The sequence below is a fragment of the Paramisgurnus dabryanus genome, chromosome 2 (genome assembly GCF_030506205.2).
Source record: "Paramisgurnus dabryanus chromosome 2, PD_genome_1.1, whole genome shotgun sequence".
In the NCBI taxonomy this organism is placed as follows: domain Eukaryota; kingdom Metazoa; phylum Chordata; class Actinopteri; order Cypriniformes; family Cobitidae; genus Paramisgurnus; species Paramisgurnus dabryanus.
In genome coordinates, this window is record NC_133338.1 from 40,496,463 (window position 1) to 40,521,648 (window position 25,186).

A 25,186-nucleotide genomic window follows, 5' to 3' on the forward strand; every position below is an offset into this window, starting at 1 on the left:
CTCTACTGCACTAAGTGGAAGGCTCCCTGAGAAAGGCCCTGCTAACAGCAATCCCACTTGGCCGAGCTCCAGCTCTCCTTAGTTTACGGGCTGTGGGAAAAAGTGTCCTGCACTGCAGAGCCCTGAAATCATTTCATGAGGGCTGAAAACCCACAGTCCTTGCTGACCTTTCCGTGTCCAGAGTTACAAGCATGACAAGACAATGGTAACAAACCAGACAAACAACACCAATGGCCAAGAAGGCCGTTCACATGAAATTTAAGCAGGCAAAATCTGCACCCTAGTGTGTTCCATGTGTCTCCAAAAGAACACCTTAGAGATTCCACACAAACCCTTCAGAATTGGGGGTAAAAGAGGGGTGTTTGAGAAAATCAGACATCCCACACCCCCGTTCCTGGAAGATAATTTCAAATAATAAATTATATTTGTGAACAAACCCCCCACCCACACTTATACAGTAGATTGCTCCAACACCACTGGCCAAACCCCAACCCACACCATCTATCTGGGCTTAAAATGTATGCCTTCATACAGTATATATACATGAGAAATATGTCATGTAGTGTCTATAAGAGCAATGCCTAGATATTTCTAGATATAAACACATGCAAAGGAACAAATCCAAGCCAAACAATAACATGGGTGTACACAGGGCATATAAAGACTTTAAAATCTAAATCAAGATCATGAATTGCAGAGGCGATTACCATGCCAACACACCCAAAGGACCAACAACACAGCTGTGGGTGAAAACAAGAGAAAGAAGAGTGATAGAGAAAGGGACGTCACGGTAAAAGCAGGTGACATTATATAAAGAAGAGGTAAAAAATAAGCACATTAAAAAAGAAAAGAAGATAGATGCACTATAAATGAGTTCCTTCCACTGGGAACAAGCAGAAAAAGAGGCCAGAAGACAAACTTTAATAGTAAAAGATGAGAAATGTTGGTGATGAAATTGCGAGAGCAGAAAATAGGATAACGGTAAAGCCACTCCAAATATCTATAAATCCGTCAAAGTCGATACATTTCGGCTCCATTCATGATATAATAATCTCGTCATGCATTACAGATATTTGCAATCTATATTCATTCTGTGACCCTGTCAGCTCTCAGTCCCATGGTGCAACACTGCTGATATGGTGTGTGGACTCATGTGGGTTTCATGTCTGCGCAGACTGCGGAGGTTTATAGCTTTTTCAGACATTTAAAGGCAGCACACACCCCTAAAATACATTCTCTGGGATACCATGGAACATGATTGGCCCCAGTTGTGTGCAGCAGTGGGGCATAGGCAGAGATTTAAAAGTATATTTCATACAGGAACACAAGTAGATAGTTAGACAGACATGTGTGATGATAAGAGCAGCTGAGCCAGCAGTAGTGCCTGTAGAAACAGATCACGCCTGGTTGCTAATACTTAACAGTAAGGATTACAATCAGTCTGGCCAGGGCTCACCCAATGATAACCCTCATCGACTCTTACTCCATACAAAAACACAAATGAAAACATATTCATTCATGCATCCATTATCAGTAGACCTATACCGATGCATGCTCACGTACACAAGTTGCTCCAGACAGCTTGAACCTGTAGTCAGGTCCAGCGAAACTAATATCTAATTTAATTTTAAGATTCATTTCATTTAATTATTTTAAAGCTCAGCGCAATGGTCAACCAATGCCATGTTAAAAGTTGCATTCTTTTGCTTAGTAAATTTGTAACAAAAGTCACCATATCAAATATAAAACTGCATACAAAATATACTTTATAAACCCTCAACTGCACCATAAAAGTTTTTAAAAGCCTCTCGAGCAAATCCGTTCTGTATCATCTCCATTTTCCTATACTGAGAACTCCTCTCTGTTTCCATTGCATCCTTTTGAGTGGAAAACTAGGCCATATCCACCTCCCTAAGTCAGCCGTTTGTTTTAGAGAATGTGCTACAAAAACAACATTATTGTCTTTAATTAAGCTGCATTCACAATGCTCATCTATTTGCCTCTCTTCCTCTCTCTCCAGCTCTCTGTGAGGACACTTCCTTGTGTCACAGGCTCTCTTTGTGCCTGCGGCCAGCAGTACGTACGTGGGAAGCAGCAGAAACCAAACCTCTCTGCCAAGGCAAGTCTCCCATCTTCTTAATGAGAGCAGCGGGTGTATGTGCATGTATCTATGTGTGAGACGGAGTTTCTTAGGAGACGAGATACATCCTCTTTCTCTCTGTTAACCCAAAAATCCTGGTTTGGTTTCATCTACATCCATATATTTGACAGACACCTTTATTAAAAGCGAATTCAGGATTTTCAAGAAATTTCATGCCATGTCCCCTTTAATGTTTAAGTCTAAAATGCATTAAACGCAGATGCTTTGAAAACAACTCTTAATGTAGCCTACCACCTTACTCGTTGCTATTCTGCGAACACCATAAATGATTGCAACTTTGTCTCCGTTTCCTAGCAACACTACAAGCAACAGGGGTACCTCTGTCTCTGTTGCTAAGCAACACTGCAGCTCTCACCCTCTGCCTGCGATGAGATGGCTGGCAGTGGGTACAGACTCTACCTGTGTTAGAGGCCACTGCCGCATCCAGTGTTGCAGATAGCTTGTGATTAACTCTGAGAAAAAACACTACACATCATCTAGTAAATGCCCCCTGCAACATTTATGCAGTCATCCACATGAATTTGTCTATTATGATGAGCCCATATTTAGCTGTCACAACCAATCAGAATGCTGGAGGTAGACAAAATCTTTTAAAAAAGATGATACAGATGATTTATGCCTCGTACACACTGCAAATTTCTGGGAGTGACAACCGCATTTAAATCCCCTAAACGTTCGTTTCATGTCTGTACGGAACAAGACTCACTCCCGAAAATGTGATGATTGACACAGAGATAACCATAGCAACGTTCTGCCGTCCCGTGTGCTTGTCACTCACAGCTTTGACCAAAATAATTTCCCAGCATTATGTTTTGCAGTAAACCTCGGTCTTGGCGTGCCGTTGTGTATTGTACGCATTTGTGAGGCTGCTGCACAGTGCGCTGTCTTGCAGTGTTGCCAGGTCCTCGTCTTTTTTTTGTACCTACATACCGTTTTGGCGCTTAACCGTTTATGCCTTTTGGCTCATGAATCGATCAAGTTTTTTGTGTGAAGATTCCGGTACCAATATTTTGATCTTTGGGGTAAAGCATTTTGATTTATTTTGGTTTATTATTGGATTTTTCTTGTTCGCTGTTTTATTTTGTGCAAGATCTGGCAACACTAATCAGCAAACGCCTGTGCCTTTGTCATTTCCTGCACCATGCATACAGAAGACTTTTTCCCCTTCTAGGCATTTCTTTTTTCAGAAAAGGGACCTGTCATGTCCATGATGCATGTTTAAACACTTTTTTAACTACTAGTTGTTCAGTTTGGTTATGTACACACTAAGCAGAGTTTCTGTAAATGCGGTTGTCACTACCTGCATTTTGCGGGAGTTAATTTGGTTGTAGAATGTGGTTGTCAGGCCCGTAAATGACTGAAATGTGTGTGTACAGAACAGGATTAAGTCTTAAAGGACAAGTTCGGTATTTTAGACTTAAAGCCCTGTTTTCAGATTGTTTATGGTGAAATAGAATGGTTTTGACTGAAATTTCGACATTTGCGGCTGCCCTGAGAATTTTCGCGTGCTTGTGTTTCAGCTCAGACCTCTACAATGGGTTTAATGGTGCACTGGTACAATCCTTCCTAAAATGCATTAAACTTTTGTTTACAAAGACATGAAACTCACCGAGTGGTCAGGGGTGTTCACTGATATGCTCACACAAAAATCGCTGCAAAAGATGCTTTCCAACAGCTGTTTTAGCATTCGTTGTTAACTTGTGGACCTATTTTTCCAAACGCCTCACACCCGTACATTCTTCCGCTTAGAGCTTGAATAATAGACACTCCAGCCCAGGTGGTGGCGCTAATCCGCTTTTGCCAATTGCAAGAATAGAAACAAAGTTCCCGGCGCGGAGTAATACCGTACCTCACAGGACATCTAATACAAGTCAGTGGAGTTGGTAAAAACTACGATAAAACCTGTTGGAATGTGTCAAATGTCGAAATTTCAGTCAAAACCATTCTATTTCACCATAAACAATCTGAAAACAGGGCTTTAAGTCTAAAATACCGAACTTGTCCTTTAAAGGGTGAAGTGACAACCGAATTAATATGTAGTGTACAGATGGTGCTGTGATCAACGAGATTGACAAATTTATGAGGTAGCAAAATCAGTTTTTGACATCTCTGCCAGTTTCTGTACAGCTTCATGTTTTGAATATTATAATGTGAAATTCATAACACTTAAAATATTCCATTAACAATATATCAAAAGCAAGAACTACAAAGCCTCAATTTTCATCATGCACTTACACAGTTTCATAGGTTGTTCATGTACCAAAGTAAGAAATGCACTGTGTAAAATTTTGAAACAATAAATGTTTTAACTTTACCTTTATAATCTTGCTAACCATTTAAATAAGCACAATAAAATGGATACTGTCAGGTCGCCTAAAAATGTGCATTATGTACATCTACATTTCGTAAATCAAAATTTGCATTGGTCAGAATACTTGACTGCATTAGATTACACCATCAAGTCATTTTAAGGCTCAGATCAAGTAGAAATGTTTACTATAATTTACAACTAAACAGCAAATTAAGAGTAGTGCAAAATGATGTGAGAATTAACATCCAAACTAGCTAGCTCATGTTAAGCCTGCAAACTTTAATCCCTGCAACATGCCTGCAAACCTAAAGCCTGAAAGAAGAAAAACGAGAGTCGTTCTAAGCTGGTGGTCTTCCTTATGAGGAAATAATTTCACCTCAAAGACAGGAACAACCTTCAAACATCCTGTCTCTTGTTAATAGTGATCCTTGATAATATGGTGTTAAAGTTATAGGTGTAGTTAGGAGTGCTGAGCTGCACAAGTCTCTCTCAGTGAGAACAGGTGTTCCCAAGAGGAGGTCAAAACTGTGCGTTTGTGTTTGGGAAGTTATTCTGGAAAAGCTGAGTCAGGCTCGTCCTGCTAGCGGGGAGTCCTGCACCATCAAACCGCCCTGTAGAATTAAAGAGCAGTCATTTACTTCTAATGAAAGAGTGCTGATAGGAAGCGTAAAGCCATGGATGGTTTATAAAAAAGGGATTCTTTCTTCTTATCTTTTGTATGCTTTTTCTGCTTTATGAAATGCCCAGCACAATTACATGAATACAGCACATTATATTAGTAAACAGAGCCTGTTCAAAAATCTCTTTAGTACCAAAATCAGCTTTAATTGAAGAATGCTGTACTGTAGTTGTGAATGGTTTTACTGAGACAGACAAGGTCAATGGTTGCATACTTGGCTATGGACAGCAAGATTTTGGACATTTCTTGTCACTTTGTCATTGAACTGCAGTGTTAGACGACTACTTTGGTAACAAATGATAGAAGGCATATTTGAGTTTCACAATAATTATAAATATAATAATAAAATAATAATAATAATTATAATAATTTGTTACATTTATATAGCGCTTTTCTGCAGCACTCAAAAGTGCTTTACATATGAAAGGAGGATTCTATTCAACCACCACCGATGTGCAGTATCCACCTGGATGATCCACCGCCAGAACGCCCACCACACACCAGCTTATTAGTGGAGAGGAGGCAATTAGTATGAGGGGATGATTAGTAGGCCAACGGGTAAGTTTGGCCAGGATGCCAGGGCACACCCCTACTCTTTTTCGAAGGACATCCTGGGATTTTTAACGACCACAGAGAGTGCAGACCTCGGTTTAACATCTAATCTGAAATATGTGACGCTGTACTGTATGTAAAATCCAAGCCTCTTAATCTAATTATGAGATTGGGAGCATCAAAGTTTAATTTAAATGATTGATTATTTAAATCTTTTACATGGCCTTACTCATTAAATATTAAAGACATCAAGGATATATTTTGCATTTCTTTACATTATGTTGTATGTAGAAAACAGCAAATCCCAAAACATGACTTAAAGAGCACCTATTTCATTGCTAGAAAAGAACGTTATTTTGTGTATTTGGTTTAATACAATGTGTTTGCGTTGTTTATGGTTCAATAAACACATTATTTTCCACATACCGTACATTTTTTTAGCTCCAGATTTTACTCATCGATTTGAAAAGCTCTGTGTACCCAATTGGCCAGCTAATCTGTACGTTGTGATTGGCCTGAATATTTCTGACTTCAGACGGAAATGTGATGCTCCTTACCATGTTTGAAAGATTCATTCACAATGCAATGCTAACAGGAGTTAACTTACAAGTTATGAGACTGAAGCGGGAAGAATTATGACAATGTCGGTCTTGTCTACATCACCAATCCCAGGAAGTAAACTGTTGACTATAATTCCTGTGTTTGTTGTAGTCCAAGAAAAGAGATTTACGTTCGTTTACTTTGGGGTTTGTACATTTTGCATATCATTAACATACTTACACAACAAAGGAAATGTTAAAACGTGAATCGGACAATAGGTGCTCTTTAAGATGGGTTTTCAAAGACTGGGTTACATATGTACTTCATTACATCTCGGATTTTAATAAAGTATTGTCAAACTTGGCATTCAACAATGAGTATAATGATTGCACCTGCTTGCTTTCATGTTGACGTGCATGCATGCTTGAAGTTCATTAACCAGGTTGATAGAAATGAGAAATGCTAATCAAATTTAGATATGCAACAGAGAGTGGATCCACAAAATATATGGGGAAAGAATAGGCTTTATGCCTAGCTGCACTACTTCCTGAACTTCAGCCAGCACCTTGTTTCCTGTCTGCCATTATTGGACAAACTGATTAATCCAGGTGTGTCTGATTATTGTTGTTTTGACTACTGAGGTCAGGCACACCTGGATTAATCAGTTTGTTTGTGACGACTGAGGTCAGGCACACCTGGATTAATCAGTTTGTCCAATAATGGCAGACAGGAAACAAGGAGCTGGCTGAAGTTCAGGACGTAGTGCAGCTGGGCATAAAGCCTATTATAGCAAGAATAATAAAATATTATTCAAGGAACTCCTCTCAACTGCGCTCAACATTACAAAGCTGCAGACCACAGGGTGTATGCTGCATACTGTACAATAAGCAGGATTTCCTAACTAGCATACAGTACATACTATAGTAAAAACCACTAGGTTATATTTAAAACCAACACTACAGTAGGTTTACAGAGAGAGATCTGTCTGAATCAGAAATAGAAGTGTTAAGGCCACTGAGAATGTTCCACTCACACTAGTGTTTACTTACATAGTTGTGTGAATGGTAACACCCTACTGCCTACACCAAGTGTACGTCAAACATCTGGGGAAACAGAAATACTAACTCCCCCCACACACAAACACTGATCCTCCAAATAGCCTGATGGTCGCTGAGCTGGCAGACATTTCTTCATGTTCCTCGTGACTATGAGGGAAAGCCATTTTGCCCCCCGGTGCATGAATCAGATTTATGATGTTCATTATGGTTGCTACTATTCCGCTCATGCAAGCCCGGCAGTTAAACAGCCCCACAAAGCGCCGGGCGAGCCCACCGCACACACATCTGTGGACCATCCTTTTTTTACGAGCGCCCCTGTGCCAGGCTTCCAAAACAGAATGTAATCCATCAATATTCACTCTCGCCACAGCCAAAAGAGAACAGAGTGGGAAAGAGAGTCTCTGTGAGAGACTGAGAGAGAAAAGAGGGAGATGGAGAAGACAAGCAAAAGCACTTATTGTTTTGATTCTGGCTTGTGAATTAGGGTTTTCACACACACAGCCGGACTCCCTCCTCTGAATCCATCCACACAGAACGAGATTATTATCTAAGCCTCCTGACGCTGTGTTCTTTCCCCGGCACTTATTATACGCATCTGAAAAACGCCAAAACTTGGCTAAAGCCCTGATTTTCCTTAAAGGAGAGAGTCTCGGAGCAAAATCTCTAATTCGATGTGAGTGATGCCGGTGATGAAGAACGTAATAGTTACTCCATGTCGGCAATGGTGGAGGAAGAGTGAAAGGGTGGTGGAAGAGTAGTAAAGACAGTAAATGAGAAGCAGTTTATAGGCAGTTACTCTCAGGAAACATTAGTTTCCTTCCTCGCAATGGTGGCAGACCCCCGCTGAGAGGATGAAGGCCTGGTGTGTGTTTGTGTTTGCTTCCGTTTTGTTATAGTTCACTGACGTCCCCTCCTTTGCTCCGTGGCAGTTTGTGTCGCTGTGAGGGGAGGGGGTCTCCTAAACGTAAACTGTACCAGCTGACACAAATAAATGTCCTGGACTCATTTTGATTTTTAGATAGTTATAAGAAATGGATACTATTAGCAAAATTATGCAGTGCAGTATTGTGCAAAAGTCTTAGGTCACTATGCCGCCATTTGATCTGTTGTATTAGAAATAGTACAGTGACCATATATGGGTGATTCTCGCAAAATTAGACTTACAGTATGAGGTGTCACGAAACATTTTGATAAAAAAGTAAATGCAAAGTAAGAGTATAAAAATACGAAGCATACAGTTACAAACATAGCTTCATGTCCTATTTTGCACATTATTTCAAATGACATACAAATAAATTTTGTTGTTTTTCCACATTTAAGGTGAAAATTTTCATTACCGCAACGTGTCCATGACTGGATTTGGGTTCTTTAACATGGAAATATTTATAATTAAAAAATCTACAAAATAAAAAGTTTCATTGCATGTTATACTATAAACATTTACAGTAAAGAACATGTGGTATTTGGTGATTATTGGTAAATGTAGAGACAATAATAAGAAATATAAATGTGTCCAAAAAATTTTTTCTCATCCTCCGCAACAATTTTCAATCATTGTTTAAGCCTTCAAAAAAAAAAGACATAATTGACTGTGACACTCAAGATGGCTACCAGGTAACAGTTCTTATTTTTTCTCTCCAGATAAAAGTTGAACTATACAACTTTTTAGTTATCATTACCGAATTTAATGTAATATCATGTTGCGGTAATGATAATTTTTGAAAATGATAATCTAAAAAAAATTTATAATTTTATAGGAAATATGTTGTAATTCTTGTAAAAATAATGGTTATAGTAAGTTCAGACCCTAATCTTATATGTGCAAAAAAAAATTGGCTTCAAGGGTTTTTTAAAAATTCTGATGCTGGACATGGATTTAGTGAAAATGGACACTGGATTTCGTGAGAATCACCCATATAGTTATTTCTCAGTCTCATTATTAGACCAAAAAAATACAGGCAATTTGTATCCAATATGAAAACCAGAAATAAATATGAAAAAACAGCTTCGTAAGGATAAACCACCAAGTATTTATATGACCCCCCTCCCTACAACTGGGGAATATCAGGAGCCTGGCTCTCTTAAACCTTAATTCTAATCTAATGACTTCGGGACTTCAGTCTCCCCAAAAGAGTTCAAGATGTGTTTACTGCTAAGGGAGGTCAAACTAAATACTTACCTTTGCCTGAAAAAGCTATTTTGTTCTAAAAAACTTTAATTTTTTTGTATTTTCTGTTTGTATCTTAATAAATAAACTAAAAAAAATACTTATGGATAGTCATTAAAACTTTGCTTCAACAAAGCTGAACGACTTTTGCACAGTACTGTACATATATCGATATAGACTGCCATTACTAAAATTCCCATGACCAAATTTTTTATGTTGGCTCCCTTACCCATGGGCCCAATGATTAGGCTATAGGGCATGATCACAGCGCACAGGACAACATTCCAAGGCCCTGCTAAGCTGAAACCATTTAAAAATTGATGCGGTGTATACCTTACGATATACATACCCTTTAAATTTAAACTTGACCTCGTCCTGTTACACTATACCCTAACCATGACATTAAATCTTCACCATTTCATACTCCCTCTAATGTCTAACATGAACACATTTAGCTTTTTTCTCTTCCAGCAGACCTGTGGTCCATCAGTCTATGCTGTTTGATCCATTCTCTCTCTCTCTCTCCCTCTTTCTTTGATGTTGCTCCAGGGCATGTATGTGAGATGTTTTGAAACCTTGGTAGCTGCCCTCCTTTGGCATTCAGCAATTTTATCCATCAGGTCACATGATCACTGAGCAATAGCTGACCTCACATGAGAGTCCATACATGAGCCGAATCCCCAGTGTATCTACTCATGTTGGCTTTGATGGAATATAAATGTTTTCATGTTATACTAAAATGTAAAAGTGTGAAACCTTGAATCAGTGTGTCAAGACTATATAAAAGACACAAAACATCTGATGTACACGCAGGACACAAACTATGGTATTAATGTTCTCTTCATGAAATGCTCTCAATCTTTCTAAGCTGTTTGTTCTTTGTACCTCAACCTCCTCATGTAAAACAGCTCCCTACGGGTCACGAGGGGCAGGGGGGTGAGTCGGATGCAATTTTCTATGCTTTTACAAGACATTTAGGAAAGCTCCCAGCTCCGTCAGCTCATTAAAAACACAACATGGGCACACAAACAAAAACCATCAACCTCCATCAAACATACTCTTTACCTCAGGCCATAGTAAACGATGAGATAAAATCAAAGAAAAGTCAAAACCCCATAGAAAACAAATTGTCCAATGCAGTAATGTAGATATAATATACATGCAAATAGGGAGAGCATGGTGCTAGCTACACCAATGCCATGTGTTCAAATCTATTATAATCTTTACTTGCTTTGAATAAGAGTGCCATCTAATCTAATATATAAGAAATATATTAAGCTGGTTGTTGTAACTATAAGTTACATTTATATTTTATTACTTCAATGTATCTGTCATTTGTAAGTCTACACAAACATATTGTGTGCTTGTTTATTTCATTTTTTGTCTTCTGTGATTATGAATATGTACTTTCGGCTCTATTTAACACGTTTTACCTAAAACGTCAGCAGATGTCTGGACCCAGCCATAACTGTGTACGCATACACACACAAATGTGCACATTAACACAGGCATCACATTTGCTTTGCCAAATGAGGGCATTAAATCTAAATTTTGGCTCTTTACTGTGCGTATAATCCTCAGTTTCGGACACTCAGGGTATATCTCTCCCTCACCAGTATAGTTTCCTGCTGTGCATAATCTCAAACTGGGATTACAGCTGTGTGCTGAACAGACAGCATACATAGTCTCACCCACAAACACACAATCACAAGTTTTCCTCATATGCCCACCTCTTGTGTTGGTTGCCATGTCCGCCACTTTCTGAAAAGCATCCAGAAAGGCCACAGCTGCCAGCACAGTGGTTCTGAAAAGCACAAACCCAACATGATAAATGGATGGCACCATCTTTTCTCAGCATTCAATAAAAACTTCCTTTCATAACGACAGGTGCGGATGTGAGTCGGACAGAAAATTTACCGGAGTTGAGAATGCAGCTTGGTGGCCTTGGCACTGAAGTCTTCCCATACAGGATATGAGCACTGCAAAAAAATAACAAAAACAAAAGGTAAGCTAAAAGCATGTCCTTTTATTTTAAATTTAGCGCATTTTACTTCTTTTGCAACCGTATACAATGCACGCACATTTCTTTAAAAGCACCATAAGTAAAAGCACTCAAATAAAGGTCAAGGTAAACATTTTCAGTAGAGTACAGTATGTACAGTATGTTTAGGTACAGTATGGATAAATAACAGTAGGCTTTTACATATATATTGGATGTGTATGTTTATATGGATGTGATAATTTGGGGGAAGTGGCTTGCCCTGGGGCAGGAGGAGGAATGTCGTCCAGCGATAAGGGGACAAGCCCTGTACAGCTCGCTGACTTGTTGCCATGGAAACGCAGGCGGCAAAGCTTCTGTGTGAAGTCTATATAAAACCTCGGGCTAAACAGAATATCACAGAAGCAACTAAAAAGCATGACCACTAATACACACAATCTTATGACTGTCATCTTGAGCTGTAAGGATGTTTTTGCTCAATCTCACATTGAAGATGTTCCAACACTAGAAAATAAACAAATATATGACTAGATACATATGAACACTGGCTGTGTAATGAAAAGGAGCATCAAAGTTTGATTTCATTGATTTCACATTGATTTCAATCTTTGACATGACCTCACAAAGTTCTTTACATTACATTAGATGTAGAAAACAGTAAATCACAAAAATGACTTTAGTTGGGGTAAAAGTCCAAACTAAACTTGGGACTGAAAATTTCCATGAACATGGTAAATTAATCTTGCCAACAAATGCTCACAAAATGATATCACAGTGTTTTTGGACCTCTGTCAAAGAATTATAGTTCAAGATCGTATAAAGATGGTATATAAATTAAAAACAGCTTCTGTCCCCAAACTTTTATGTACTTCTTAAGCTTCTGTTAAAGGAGTCTGAACATGTTTCTGCCAGTTATCAAAGGTTGTAAGGTTTATTGGCAACACAACGCACTCTGTTCAGCCACAGCTGTCTCAAAAATACTGCGCTCGATCGGGCTTTGAGCCGAGCAGGTTCATGCTGCTGTGTGTCAAGAGGTGAAATCAGCCGTACTTGAGAGCATAGCTGGGGGTCAGGCTTGTGCTCAGCAACTGAAAGAAAATCCCTCCCCTTTCTAATATACCCACACATTATCCCCAAACCCCCTGTGTCATCTCTCACCTCAGACAAGAAAAAACAAGCATGATTCTGAGACAAAGAAATAATGGACTGACACATGAAGACTAGAAGAAAATTTCCTAGAAAAAAAGAAAGAACAAGAGAAAGAAAGAGAGAGAGACGGAAAGAAATGATGGTGAATGAGTGCAGAAGAGCAGAGTCATTCGTGACACTATAAAAGCCACTGATACACCGGTAAAAATGAAAAGCGCCTCCACTTTGATCCAGCGTCTCGTCCTGCTCGTTTGATGTCTGCTAATTTGCTGTGAAATCTCATTGGGTTGTTCCCCGGGGACCCCTGCCCTGTCTGAAGTGCTCTGATCTGCTGCACAGGACTGAGGTTCATCATTTTAGGGGGGCTTGTGCAAAAGTGATAAGGCACATGACATGCCTCTTTAATCCATCCCTGGAAATTAGCATATTTGCTGGGCCAATCCAGTACTAGAGCTACAATGATTATAAATAACTATATAAATGTGACCCACTCTGCCAGGTAAAGTCATTTTTTGTAATTTACTGTTTTCTACATAAAATCATCCTATATAATAACATCATGTTAAAAAATCCTTAAAGCTAAAGTTCAGCCAAAAATTATATTAAACCAATGATTTACTCACCCCTAATCTGTTCGAGATCATTTTTCAGACGAACACATTTTCAGTTATTTATTCAGTTTTATTTTCAGAAAATGTTTTATTTCTTTCAGTTAAACAAATGTAAAGCTATGGGGTCCACGTCCTTCAAGTCCAAAAAATGTGTATCCATCCTTCACAAATAAAATCCAAATGGCTCTACGATGATAAACAAAGGCCTTCTGAGGGTAATCGGCACCATTTTGTTGTAGAAATATCCAAACCTAAAACTTTATAAATGAAAATAACTAGCTTCCGGTAACGCCGCCATCTTAGACTCCTCTGTAATCAGAAGAAAGTTTAAGCATAATGAACGCACTTTTCTTAGTAACGTATAACAAATGGGGGCACAGACCAGCAGTACAAAACCCTCCATGAACTGCGTACGCTCTCATCTTAAATGCAGATGCGACCAAGATGGCGTCGTTCCCGGAAGAGAGTTATTTTAGTTTATAAAGTTTTAAATTTGGATATTTCTACAACAACACCGCAGAGATTACCCTCAGAAGACCTTTGTTTATCATCGTAGAGCCGTTTGGATTTATTTTGTGCAGGATGGATGCACATTTTTTGGACTTGAAGGACGTGGACCCCATAACTTTACATTTGATTAACTGAAAGATCTAAAACATTTTCTAAAATAACTGAAAATGTGTTCGTCTGAAAAATTATGGACATATGAATCTCGGACAGCTTGGGGTGAGTAAATCATGGGTTTAATATCATTTTTGACCAAACTATCCCTTTAATATCTTAAATACTGACTAAGTACGGCCATGTCAATAATTAAATTACTGTGAAATTAATGACAGAAACGTTTTAATAATGAGACTTTATCTTGGATTTCATAGCCAGGATAACAGATATTGTCAAATAGCTGATTTGCACCAAATGCTTTCCATCCCTCTATATTTGTTCATCTTTTGACCCTGCCAAGTGATCCACAAACAATTGGATAAGTACTTCCAAATCATCCTCAGCCCTGTAAACCAAGCAGGCCATTTTCTGTTTTGCCAAACCAAGTGGAAGACTGCATGAAAGGTAGAATTTAACAAGGCCAAAAACCGGCCAGAACCCCCGGCAGATGATAAAAGCCAAAGACATGCCTTCCATTCAATAACCTACAGCAAGATCCTGCAACGTACACAAACTAGCAAATGTTGGAGAATTGAACACCTACATAAACACAGTTAGTGCGCACAAAGCAGGTCCAGAGACACTTCAATTCAATCACTGCAATGTTAGACATCATTATTAAGGATCTGTTAGAAGAAGCTTATTTCACATGACAAGTGAATCAACTGCACGATGAAGTATTGATCAGCCACTGCACTGTTTACTCCTATTGGCTCTACTCAGTTTCTGTCAGCTGTTACCCAATTTGGTTTTAAAGGTCTCTAGAGCAAACAAACCCTGTGCCTTGATAGTGTGGTGAGGATTAAATTCAATTGATTATGATGATGGCACTTGTAAAGGTCAGCTCGATTCTTTCTGAAAAAACACTCCTTGGTCAATTTAAGCTTCATTATTGTCAACTATCCCTAACCAAATGCACTGATTTCCTGAACGTATAAATTCCATTAGATATACAAAACAGTACATGCATGCGTTTGAAAAAGACAGGTTTGAAAGTACATTTTGTCACTATGTGCATATTACATTATGTAATCAAACTCATGACCTTGGCAATGCTAGCAGCATTCTTTACCAGGCTACAGGAACTCTTGTTTCTGCTATGTATCTACATCATAATGTAAGTGACATAATGCACAACTAAAAGACAAAGCCTGGCTACATATGTCCACAGCTGTCTATAGAAGACTGCAAGCAGAAAAATCAGATTTTCCCGCTACTGATATGGCTCAACCGAAAAAAAGCCTCTCTTTCATTCTTCTTGCTAATGGAAACCCATTGAACAGCCACTGCCTCAGAGCTTAAAGACACTTTCTGTCAAAGTTCAAGTGACTCATTTTTATATTATGCTGCTAAAATAAAAAGCGCATTGCTGGGTTAATATCTAGTTTCTTCCCCACTGCTTTCACTGGTGACTTCAGAAGACAAAAGTGCATTAGTCTAATACCATTTCTTCAACTGAATCAATTCAAACAAAGACTCTAACTATAAATCATAGTGGGTTTTTTATATTGCAATTCATAGACTTGTTACTGAACAAAATGTTACTGGATGTGTCTCAAAGCTTTTGTCAAGAATATCACTTTAGTCACTTACGTCAGCAGGTTTTTTGACTACAGACATTTAATGTGTTTACTTAAACTGTGTGCTGTTTCTGTAAGTTCTCTGGTCAAAAACATGTATAGTAAATGCATAAAGAGTGCATCTTTCATATTTTCTCTCACAAATGTATTTTTTCTCTTCAGAAAAGATTTACCAATCCACTGAAGTCATTAGATTACTTTATTGATGGATGTGCTATTATGAGCTTCAACGTGATCACCATTTAAGAAGATAACAAGACAGCATTTTAAAGGGCACCTATTATGCAAAATCGACTTTTACAAGGTGTTTGGACATAAATGTACATCGAAAGTTCCTGAACACAACCACCCAAAAAGAAAAAAAAAATCACCCATTCCTTTCTTAACTCTTTCCCAGCCATTGACGAGATAACTCGTCAATTAAGAGAAAACACTTCCCTGCCAATGACGAGAATTTCCAGCTTTCCCCAATATCACTATTATCCACCAAGTGGCGCACTTTCGCAATTTATACAACCTGGAAGTAAAGCATCACGTGAAAGAGATAGAACTCTGTGTATGTTTTAAAGATCGCTCTGCATCTGATGTCTATCAAAAGTCCTTCACAAAAATGGAATTATCTCAGCTTTTTGCTCAAAATTGGGTGTTTTTGAAGAAACCTACCCATATTTGAAAGGTGAAAAAATGAGAACTAATGAAGGTAGGATGAAACTTTTTTTTGTTTGAAAGCAGAGGGTCTGTTCTTTCATTTGGTATATTGTTTGTTTATATATTTAAAGAAGAACATTTTCTGGAAGGCATTAAACTTTTGTAAAAATCATGAAAAATGCTCGCACTGGCTGGCAACTTTTTTTTAAACGCTGGCGGAGAAAGAGTTAATTCCCATTAAACCAAAGCAGTCTCGTTAGACATGGCATTTTGATTCTCTTGTTAATGTGACGTCACACTGATAAAACACTGCCCACAACCACTGACTAACAGTCCTGCATTAGGGTACATTAACATGGGGCGAAACCGTTAACGCTTGACAGAAGGCTTATCTGAAGCGTGGCCAACAGCCAATCACAGTGGCCGAAACACATGCTCCCGTCTTGCATAAACGTTATTGGCTGGCTCGCACTAGGTTATTTGGCAATTATTAAGGCAATCTGATTGGCTGACACACGCGTTGGCGCTTGAAAAGTTGAGAAATGTTCAACTTCTGCCGCGAGCAATAGCAGTGGCGCGACGTTGACGGATCCACAATTCAGTTCCGTCACATCTCATAAGTAAGATACTACTGTCTCATATTGTATTCAAAGGAATCAGATCTATTGTAACTAAAAGTGCTTACTGTCTCTTTTGGTAAGGGAGTGAGGAGTAGAAGCTCATTTGCATTTAGAGGTACACACAAAAAAGTAAATTTTTGCTCTCACCCAAACAGGGGCATTTTGGACATACTATAATAAAAGATCTGTGGAGTATTTTGAGCTGAAACTTCGGAGACACATTCTGGGCACACTGACTTATAATACATATTGTAAAAACTGGCATAATAGGTGTCCTTTAATATAAAATTATTCATTTGTGTTTATGTGAAGAAAGAAAATCCTATATATCTGGAATGAGGAGTAAATTGAGATAATATTATTTAGATAAACTATTCCTTAGAAAATAAGAATACATTTTACTTTCTGCAATATACACGTTTATGCTTTTCCACTCAGAGATGCTGACTGAAGTGGAAGTTAGACTTTGTAAAATGTTAACACTATGAATATGCGCATCTTTGAGCAACAACGAATACCAGATTAAATATAACATAAAATCAGTCTCTCACCATGGAACAAACATGTTTCCAATGTTTGACTTCCAGAATAAAACACATTACTGCAAAACAGATTTCCTAAACACTGCCTGGCAAATGACCAAGCTTGAATTACAGTTGCAGACATGCAGTAAACTGTTGTAAGATGAAATAGTGAGATTGCATGCTTTATAATTAATGAGAAAAGCAGCTTTCCTCTTTAATCACACAGTACCACAAATTATACATTTTAGTTGCCTATATAGCTGCAGAACCCTGACAGAACACTTTCATTGTGTGAAATATTTTTACGAATATTAATTTTTGCAGCAGTACCCTTTAAAAAGGTCCCAATTTGTAGCATTTAGGTACAGGGATATACATTTGTTATCAAAATGCACCTTTAAGCTACTAATAGGTTTACCACCCCAATACAGCTCGAAACCATTTTATGACCCTGATATGCTCTTGATAAGTCAATCTCTCTCCCTCTATAACCCTCCTCCACCGGTCAGATGCATGAGGAATGAAGGCATGCACATATTTCGATGGGGCTAGTTGAAACCGTGAGACGTGATTGGCTGTTCTGCTTCCGCTGGGCTCCTTTGAAGCGGCACTGATTGGCTTTGTGCCTTTGTGGCCAGAGGACAGAAACTGCCAGTGTGTTCAAAGCTGTCAGGCCCTTAATACAGTACACAGAAGTCTTTGGTGCTGATGAATGAATGAATGAAAAAGGCAGATGATCTCTATTTCTGACATTTACCACAGGAGTCTGAAGCCATGCCCTAATGAATAATGGAAATCACTTAACATGAGCGCCATGCCGCTCTCCTTGTCTCTCTCTATATATCTCTCGCTCATCCCTTCTGTAATAAAAACGTGTTTTGCTTTGAGCGGCTGCTTTTCATTTCCTTATTCCATGCATGTGCTTCCTTTTCTTGTCTAATATGCAACCATCAGTAGTTTCCTTTCCTCTGATTACAACAAGACGCACCAACATATAAATGGGAGCTGCTACATATACTGACATACTGATTTGAATGTGTGTATAATGAACACCTCTTGAGCTTTCACTATCTAACACCCCCCTCCCCTTAAACCTGCTGTTGTCTTACTGCATCACAGTCAATACACAATAAGGGTACTTAGTCTGATTGAAAGGTATATGACAGAAACCACTTAGAGATACTAGATGCTGAATATCCACAAGCCGTACATAACTGAGAAGGAAAGAAGGTTACTGTGAAGGACTACCATTCAGAAAAATGGTGTACCTTTAATGGCAGGGTTGTCATCAGGCTGAAAGGACAGGTGCCCTTATACACAGCAATATTCGTCTTACTCTGGCTTTCTTATGTAAAAAACACAATCATTTATGTCTAGACGTTCTTGGAATTCAATAACTGTCATTTAAAAAGACAATTTCTGTTCAAAACATTTAAAGTATACAAACCTCAAGAAAAGCCATCAGGATTAACCTTGCTTAATGGCACAGTGGTGACATTAGGATTATGCTCTCAAAGCTGCTCCTGGGACCCCGTAATTGGGACTGAATTTGTAACTTCTCCCTCCACTATGTGGGAAAGATGGGCTTTAAAATGAAATGCAGCTTAGCACATATTCTGCTGTAGGTTTAGCTCAGCTTATAAAGCATCCCAGATGGGGCTCAAACCCAAAATCCTCAGCTCTGAAATACCCTTCGCAAGAGGCTACTAGGTGTACATGACAGTATTCCCAAATGCTTTTAAATCTGATGCTAAAACATTAATTTGACACAAATTTTAGTGCTTATTCATACTCATCATCACTCTCTAGGAGATTTTACTCATGTCAGCAGACACAAGAGATGAGAAACGTTTGACAGGCTCAACAAAGACGCGCTGAGGTGCTGGCCCATCGCCAAGAAAACTCCTTCATTTAGAATGAGTTGATTCATCTTTAACAAGCGTAACAAGAGGTCGGCGGAAACACATGCTCATTTAGATGCTGCAAACCTTACACCATTGTTTCTCCGGGGGGTCTGCCAAATTAATAAAGAAACATAAATAATGAGTGGACTTGAGGTGGTTGGACACAAGAAATCAGGAAACAGGAAGACAAACAGTGACACGTGTTAAGTACTATTTGGCAAGTGCACTGTTATTTAGTAAAACTGAACTATCATAAGCTGATCATATAATGCAATACAATGGGGAATAAAACAAATAGGAAGCTACCAGAGATTTGGAGCATCAAGTTTGATTTCAGTCACTGATTTCACATTGATTTCAATCTTTTACACTTCCTCAGGCAATATTTAAAGATATCAAGGTTATATTTTCACAGAATGTTCTTTACATTATTTTGTATGATTTTATATAAAAAACATTAAATGACAAAACAAAAGACTCAAAAAAGACCCAACTTCTTAGGCAGGGTTACATTTGACCTTTTTTATTTCTTGGGAATTCTATGGATTTTCTCCCAAAAATCTGCACAATAAATGCAAGTCCAATGTCAAAAATAGTCTGAAAGTGTGCTAATGCATGTGATCATCTCTCATACGGGTTGGTATGCTCATCTTAGGGTGAGGCATGCCAATGTAAACAGCAATGACATACAGGTCCTGCTGTCAAACAGACATCTGTGTGCTTGTGTCATCCTCACTACTAATGCTAACCCCCCCCTCTCTCTCTCTCTCTCTCTCTCTCTCTCTCTCTCTCTCTTTCTCGCTGGTCGGGCCCTTTCACCTAAACAGGATGGGGGGGTAAAAATGTGGGCCTAAAAATGACAACCATCCCATTTCTCCCTGACCCTTTCAAATCCAGTCACCCCCCGCACCATATTCCAGGGCCATACTCATAACAACCTTTTTATAACAATGCCCTCCCAAGACCCAACCCCAAGGGGGGACGCAGACACAAAAACATGCATACACTCAAACGGCTCTTCAGCAAAACCGAACAAACCAGACAATGGTTTAACATCCAAGTGATGATCACATTCCCCAGTATATGCTTCTGCATTTGAAAATGTAGTTCTCAACAAATCCTGTTTGTATTTGGCAGAAATGAAGTAATCATTCGCATATGGTTCAATGTTTTCCCACAGGCTGGTTTCAAAACAGCATCCTGCAGACACACAGTATGATGCAGAGTGTGAATAAGATGGCTAGTATAACAGTGAGCTGAATCCATACTTCATTGATTCAAGTAGAGAATTGGGACCTTTCTTCAAATCATGATTCCACTACTGGTGGGATTTCAGAGGCAGAACAAAGAAGATCTAGCTGACACTTTGGTGATGAGACACGTATGACAAGCAAGCTGGCATACCCAAAGGCTTCCTACGAACCCACAAACAAAGGCACGTAAAGGCAGACAGAGAGCAGAGAGTGAAAGATTTTTAAATCTTGGCCCTTAAACAATTTCATTTCCAATCACATTGCTGGCTACACTGTGCAAGTATGAATATTAATTGATATATTAAATCAAATAAAAGTGTTATATAGCACCTACAGTATGAAGCACCTATGAAGAACCAAACAGGGGTCATATAGCACCACTATAGAACCACATATGGTTCTATATAGCACAATACGGTTCTACACCGGAGCTACACAGGTACTTTCATCGGTGCTTATGGCACCAAACCCTGGAGAACCCAAGAACATTAGCATCAATTAACATTGGCCAAATTTGACCCATGGGTTCTCCAGGATAAAAATGGTTCCTCTATGATTACGAGCCAAGAACCACTTTTAGTGCTATTTAGCACCATTTGTTTTTATAGTGTATGACATCAATTGTGTTGTAATCAATTGTGATGTAATCCTTGTTTTAATATAGCAATATAAAAAAGAGGGTCTGTATTGCATCCAGACATCAATAGACCAGGAACAGTCCAGCAACTCAATCAACCTACATCTTAAGCAGCCCCTAAGCCTTAAAGGTAAAGCCAGGATCCCAATTTGTAAGTCAGCACTCATATATGTCAGAACTGCGCCAAGCAGAGCACCAGAAACCAAAATAAAGAGCTCCAAGGCAAACATCTTCGACCCCTTGTGCCAAGGCCACAGTCTACTCAATACCCTTCAACAGACATGCACTGGTATGATGCCTGACCCATATAAAAAAAAAACATTTAATGCACTGGTGCAAATGGAACCAGTGTCCAGAAGCAAGCTGGAGTCATCAGAATTTAATTATGAATGAGAAGAGAATATGTAGTAGCATGTCAAAAAGCAGAAGCGAGAACAGATAAAGATGTGCTTCTGTATTACTTTGAGGGACAACTGTGAGGCAACACTTACAAAAAATGTACATTTATGCATGTTATTCAAAGCAACTTGTGCATTACTCATACATGTTTTATCAGTATGTGTGTTACATGGGATTTAAACCCATGACACTTGCCTTGCTCTACCTATTGAGCTACAGGAACACAAAGTCACATATTTTGCGTTATAGTGAAATGCTGTATTATTAACGAGCAGCCTGAGAGAAAGCCATGTGGTCGCTGTTGCCCATAACGACTGCCTGAATTGTGTCAATGTCAGAATCATGCCTGTACCGACAATGCACGACACCCGGACAACACAGACAGGCAGGGCGAGGATGCGCTCTCTTTACGAGTTGTTAAAACATTACACTCGACAGAAAATCAATACTGGGCTTTTTATTCTCGTATGAAAGGACGTTGCAATCCGTTAGCCAGACGCAACAAATCTCACAGCGCGTGACACGGAATGGCGCGCGACCGCATCTGCTTATTCAGCAGCAGTTTCCCATTGTGTAAACCCCCCCCCCTCCATTTCCTCTCCACGCACAACATTCCCGTGTGGATACAGTGTATCCCACCTCACGCTGTAATCATGCCATCCTGGTCTAATGTTCTGATATCCATACATTGGCAGCCGGGATGCGGAATGGACCTGCTGTCATTCACGCAAATATAAGACTGCAAGATAGGTAGCTAAGAGGTTGACAGCTTCACCATCGATATTACATATAACCTACGCTACGTCAAGTACTTTCATAGTGCATCCAAGGTATTCATTTTAATCAGTATGTGTGTTCCCTGGTGTTCGAACCCATGATCTCTGGCTGCGTTGCTAACGCGGTGCTCTACCAACAGAGATGGGGTATTACGAGGCCATCGGTATGCAGGTCACGCTCGTAAAGAATACGGTTATATTGTGCTTAAAAAAAACACAAACGCCTCACCTTCATATCATTGACAATCGCCTGGAATAATCCACCGAGCGCTCCGCACTCTTTCTCCACCGACTCCACGTTTACGTTATCCATCTTCACCGTATATCGTCAAAATCAATCCCTGTATCAAATCACTTCCACAATATCCCCACTAAACCCGTCTTGAATCCTGAAAAGCAATGATGTGTCGACAGATTTAGGCGAATTTCGTTGCGTCTTGAGCTGTCTTCGGTTGTTGCCCGGAGGACTGAGGCAGATGATGGGGAGAGAGAAGAGAGAGGTGCGTTACTCTCTCTCTCCTCGGCTCCGGATCTACTCTCCGCGGTTGGAGGAGGTTAGGCTCACGGATGGCCTCGTAACAGTGACGGTCATCTTCGGACAGCGAGTCGAGGTCGGTGTGAACGGACGCGAGAAGCGCAGAGTGCGTGTGTGGAGCTATGGAGCGGCGCGCCTCCCGCTCGAGAGAGACTGGAGTGAGTGAGCTGAGCAGCGGCGGTGCGGCGTAAGAGGGGCAGTAACTCGATCCATGGGAATCGTATTGGGCTGAACAGTTTGTCTTGTCACATGGAGGCCAATGGGAGGGGAGATGGGGGACACGCCGACACACACTACTCTGACAGAAGCGAGTTATTTTGTCTGGGGACTCAAAAACGTTCCAAAAACTGAAAAGAATGAGAGATATAAGAGAGCTAAATATTGGCATGCGGCATGCAGTCATATTAATAAAATTATATTTCAATGCATTTAGAAAATAATCAAGCACCACATTTGCAAATTGTATTAGTATTTTATTTACCACATTCCACAAATTAAACTGGTATACATTGATCCATTGAGTATTGTAGGTTAAAAAATTTTGATAGAAGAACCCTCACATATGATGAACCTTCATCAGACCTCTTTCCTAAAATATTTTTTTAAATTTTGTATAAAGGAATATTAAACTGTGTTAGATAAAAAGTAATTGTGATATTAAAATGACAGCAAATTGTTTACAAACCTAAATAATTGACTACACAATAGACTTTTACCATTTTTGCTTTGTCTTTTTTATCTTTAAGTCTTCTGTGTACCCCTTAGGCTTAGAACCATCTGGGGGGACCCTGGGGATCCCTGGACCCCAGTCTGAAAACCAACCAAAAACTTTGTAATGGAGGGGGTCAAGACTATAAAAACAATGTAAACAATAAGTCATATTAACATATGAAGAGCTCACGTTAAACCTTTTTAGTGCATCACGCACTGCTGGAGGGGGTGGGCACCATTATGATTTTGTCCCTGGACATTACTGTAAGGTGGCCCTGGGGTATTAGCTGGCTTAATTTAAAAACACCTTGAACTGACATACCTTAACATATTATGTCAGTGCATTTGTTTTGTCTAAAGATGCACACCAGTATTGTTTTTTGTAAGGTATGTTTGTAAAAAACACATCAACCAATGTCCTAAAATAACTAAGGCCAAGTCCTGAATAATCTAAACCCTGTACGGGATCCCACCCCAATATTTCAACCTTCATACCTGTAATACTGGAAATTGTATCATGCTGTAATGTATACCCTAGTTGTGTATAATCATCTTTGCTATAAACTATTAACAAAAACCATTAATTTAAGCATAAAGGGCGGGATTCAATCTTCCAAATCCCATGACTTCATTAAACACAGTTATTAAATGATAAATGATAATGAGGTTGAAATGAGATTTCATGATTACATTTCACTGCTGTGATAAAGATCTGACCATCCTGTTCTGTTGCCACGAGTGGAAAGGATGAAGCTCTCTTGCAAAGCTCCAGAACCAAGGTCACAGCCGAAGTAACATTTGTAATAAATACTGTTAATAGCTTTAAAGGGATAGTTCACCTTAAAATGAAAAAAATATTACTCATCCTCATGTTGTTCTTAAAGGTGCAGTGTGTAGAATATAGCGGCATCTAGCAGTGAGATTTTGAACTGCGACCAACTGTCTACCGTTCACCGAAATGCATAGAGTAGCTACGGTAGCCGCCACAGGACAAACATGTTGTCGTCTAAAACAAATTACCACCCCTCTGTAGAGCAGTTTGTCCATTTAGGGCTACTGTAGATCTATGGCGGCACAAAATGGCGACTTCCATGTAAGGGGACCCGCTCTGTATGTGGATAAAAACGGCTCATTCTAAGGTAATAAACACATAAGAGTTTATTATGTAAGGTCTTTATACACCACTGATAACAGAATATATTGCTTTTCAGTCATTAGATACTTCTAAAAGTTACACACTGCACCTTTAACCTGTATAAATTTATTTTTTCTAATGAACACAAAAGAAGATATTTTGAGAAATGATGGTAAACTCACAGCAGATAGTAACCATTGACTTCCATAGTATGAAAAAATATTTAGGAAGTATTGTGATAAATGATGAAGAAAATATTCTGATAAATGATGGTAAGCACACAGTTGACGGTACATATTAAATTACATCATAATTTTTTATTCCTACTATAAAAGTCAATGGTCACTATCTGCTGTGCGTTTACCATAAATGATGACAGAATTTTCATTTTAAGGTGAAATATCCCTTTAAGGTCTCTCCCTTTCAATGTTTTAAAATGTTTGTATAAATAGCACTATTCAATTCTCTAAACTGACTGCCAGTATTTGTGCAAATTAAATCAAGACACTACACTGCAGCCAAAAGACAATGGTTACATCACACTGAAAGACAAACAATTACCTCTGAATTGGCT

At 39.1% G+C, this 25,186-nt stretch overlaps 1 protein-coding gene across 2 annotated transcripts in view; it reads right to left on the reverse strand.

The window, feature by feature from the left end:
* The window catches only part of mtss1lb (MTSS I-BAR domain containing 2b), a 61,247-nt gene extending 38,285 nt beyond the window's left edge, over positions 1–22,962 (reverse strand). For both annotated transcript variants that reach the window (XM_065289257.2, XM_065289256.2), the window contains exons 1-3: positions 22,461–22,962; positions 11,386–11,447; positions 11,199–11,272 (exon numbers count right to left, since the gene is read on the reverse strand). In XM_065289257.2, the coding sequence (XP_065145329.1) occupies positions 11,199–11,272; positions 11,386–11,447; positions 22,461–22,544 (220 nt within the window). In that variant the 5' untranslated portion in view covers positions 22,545–22,962. The remainder of the gene's footprint in view (positions 1–11,198; positions 11,273–11,385; positions 11,448–22,460) is intronic.
* Positions 22,963–25,186: the final 2,224 nt, after the last annotated feature.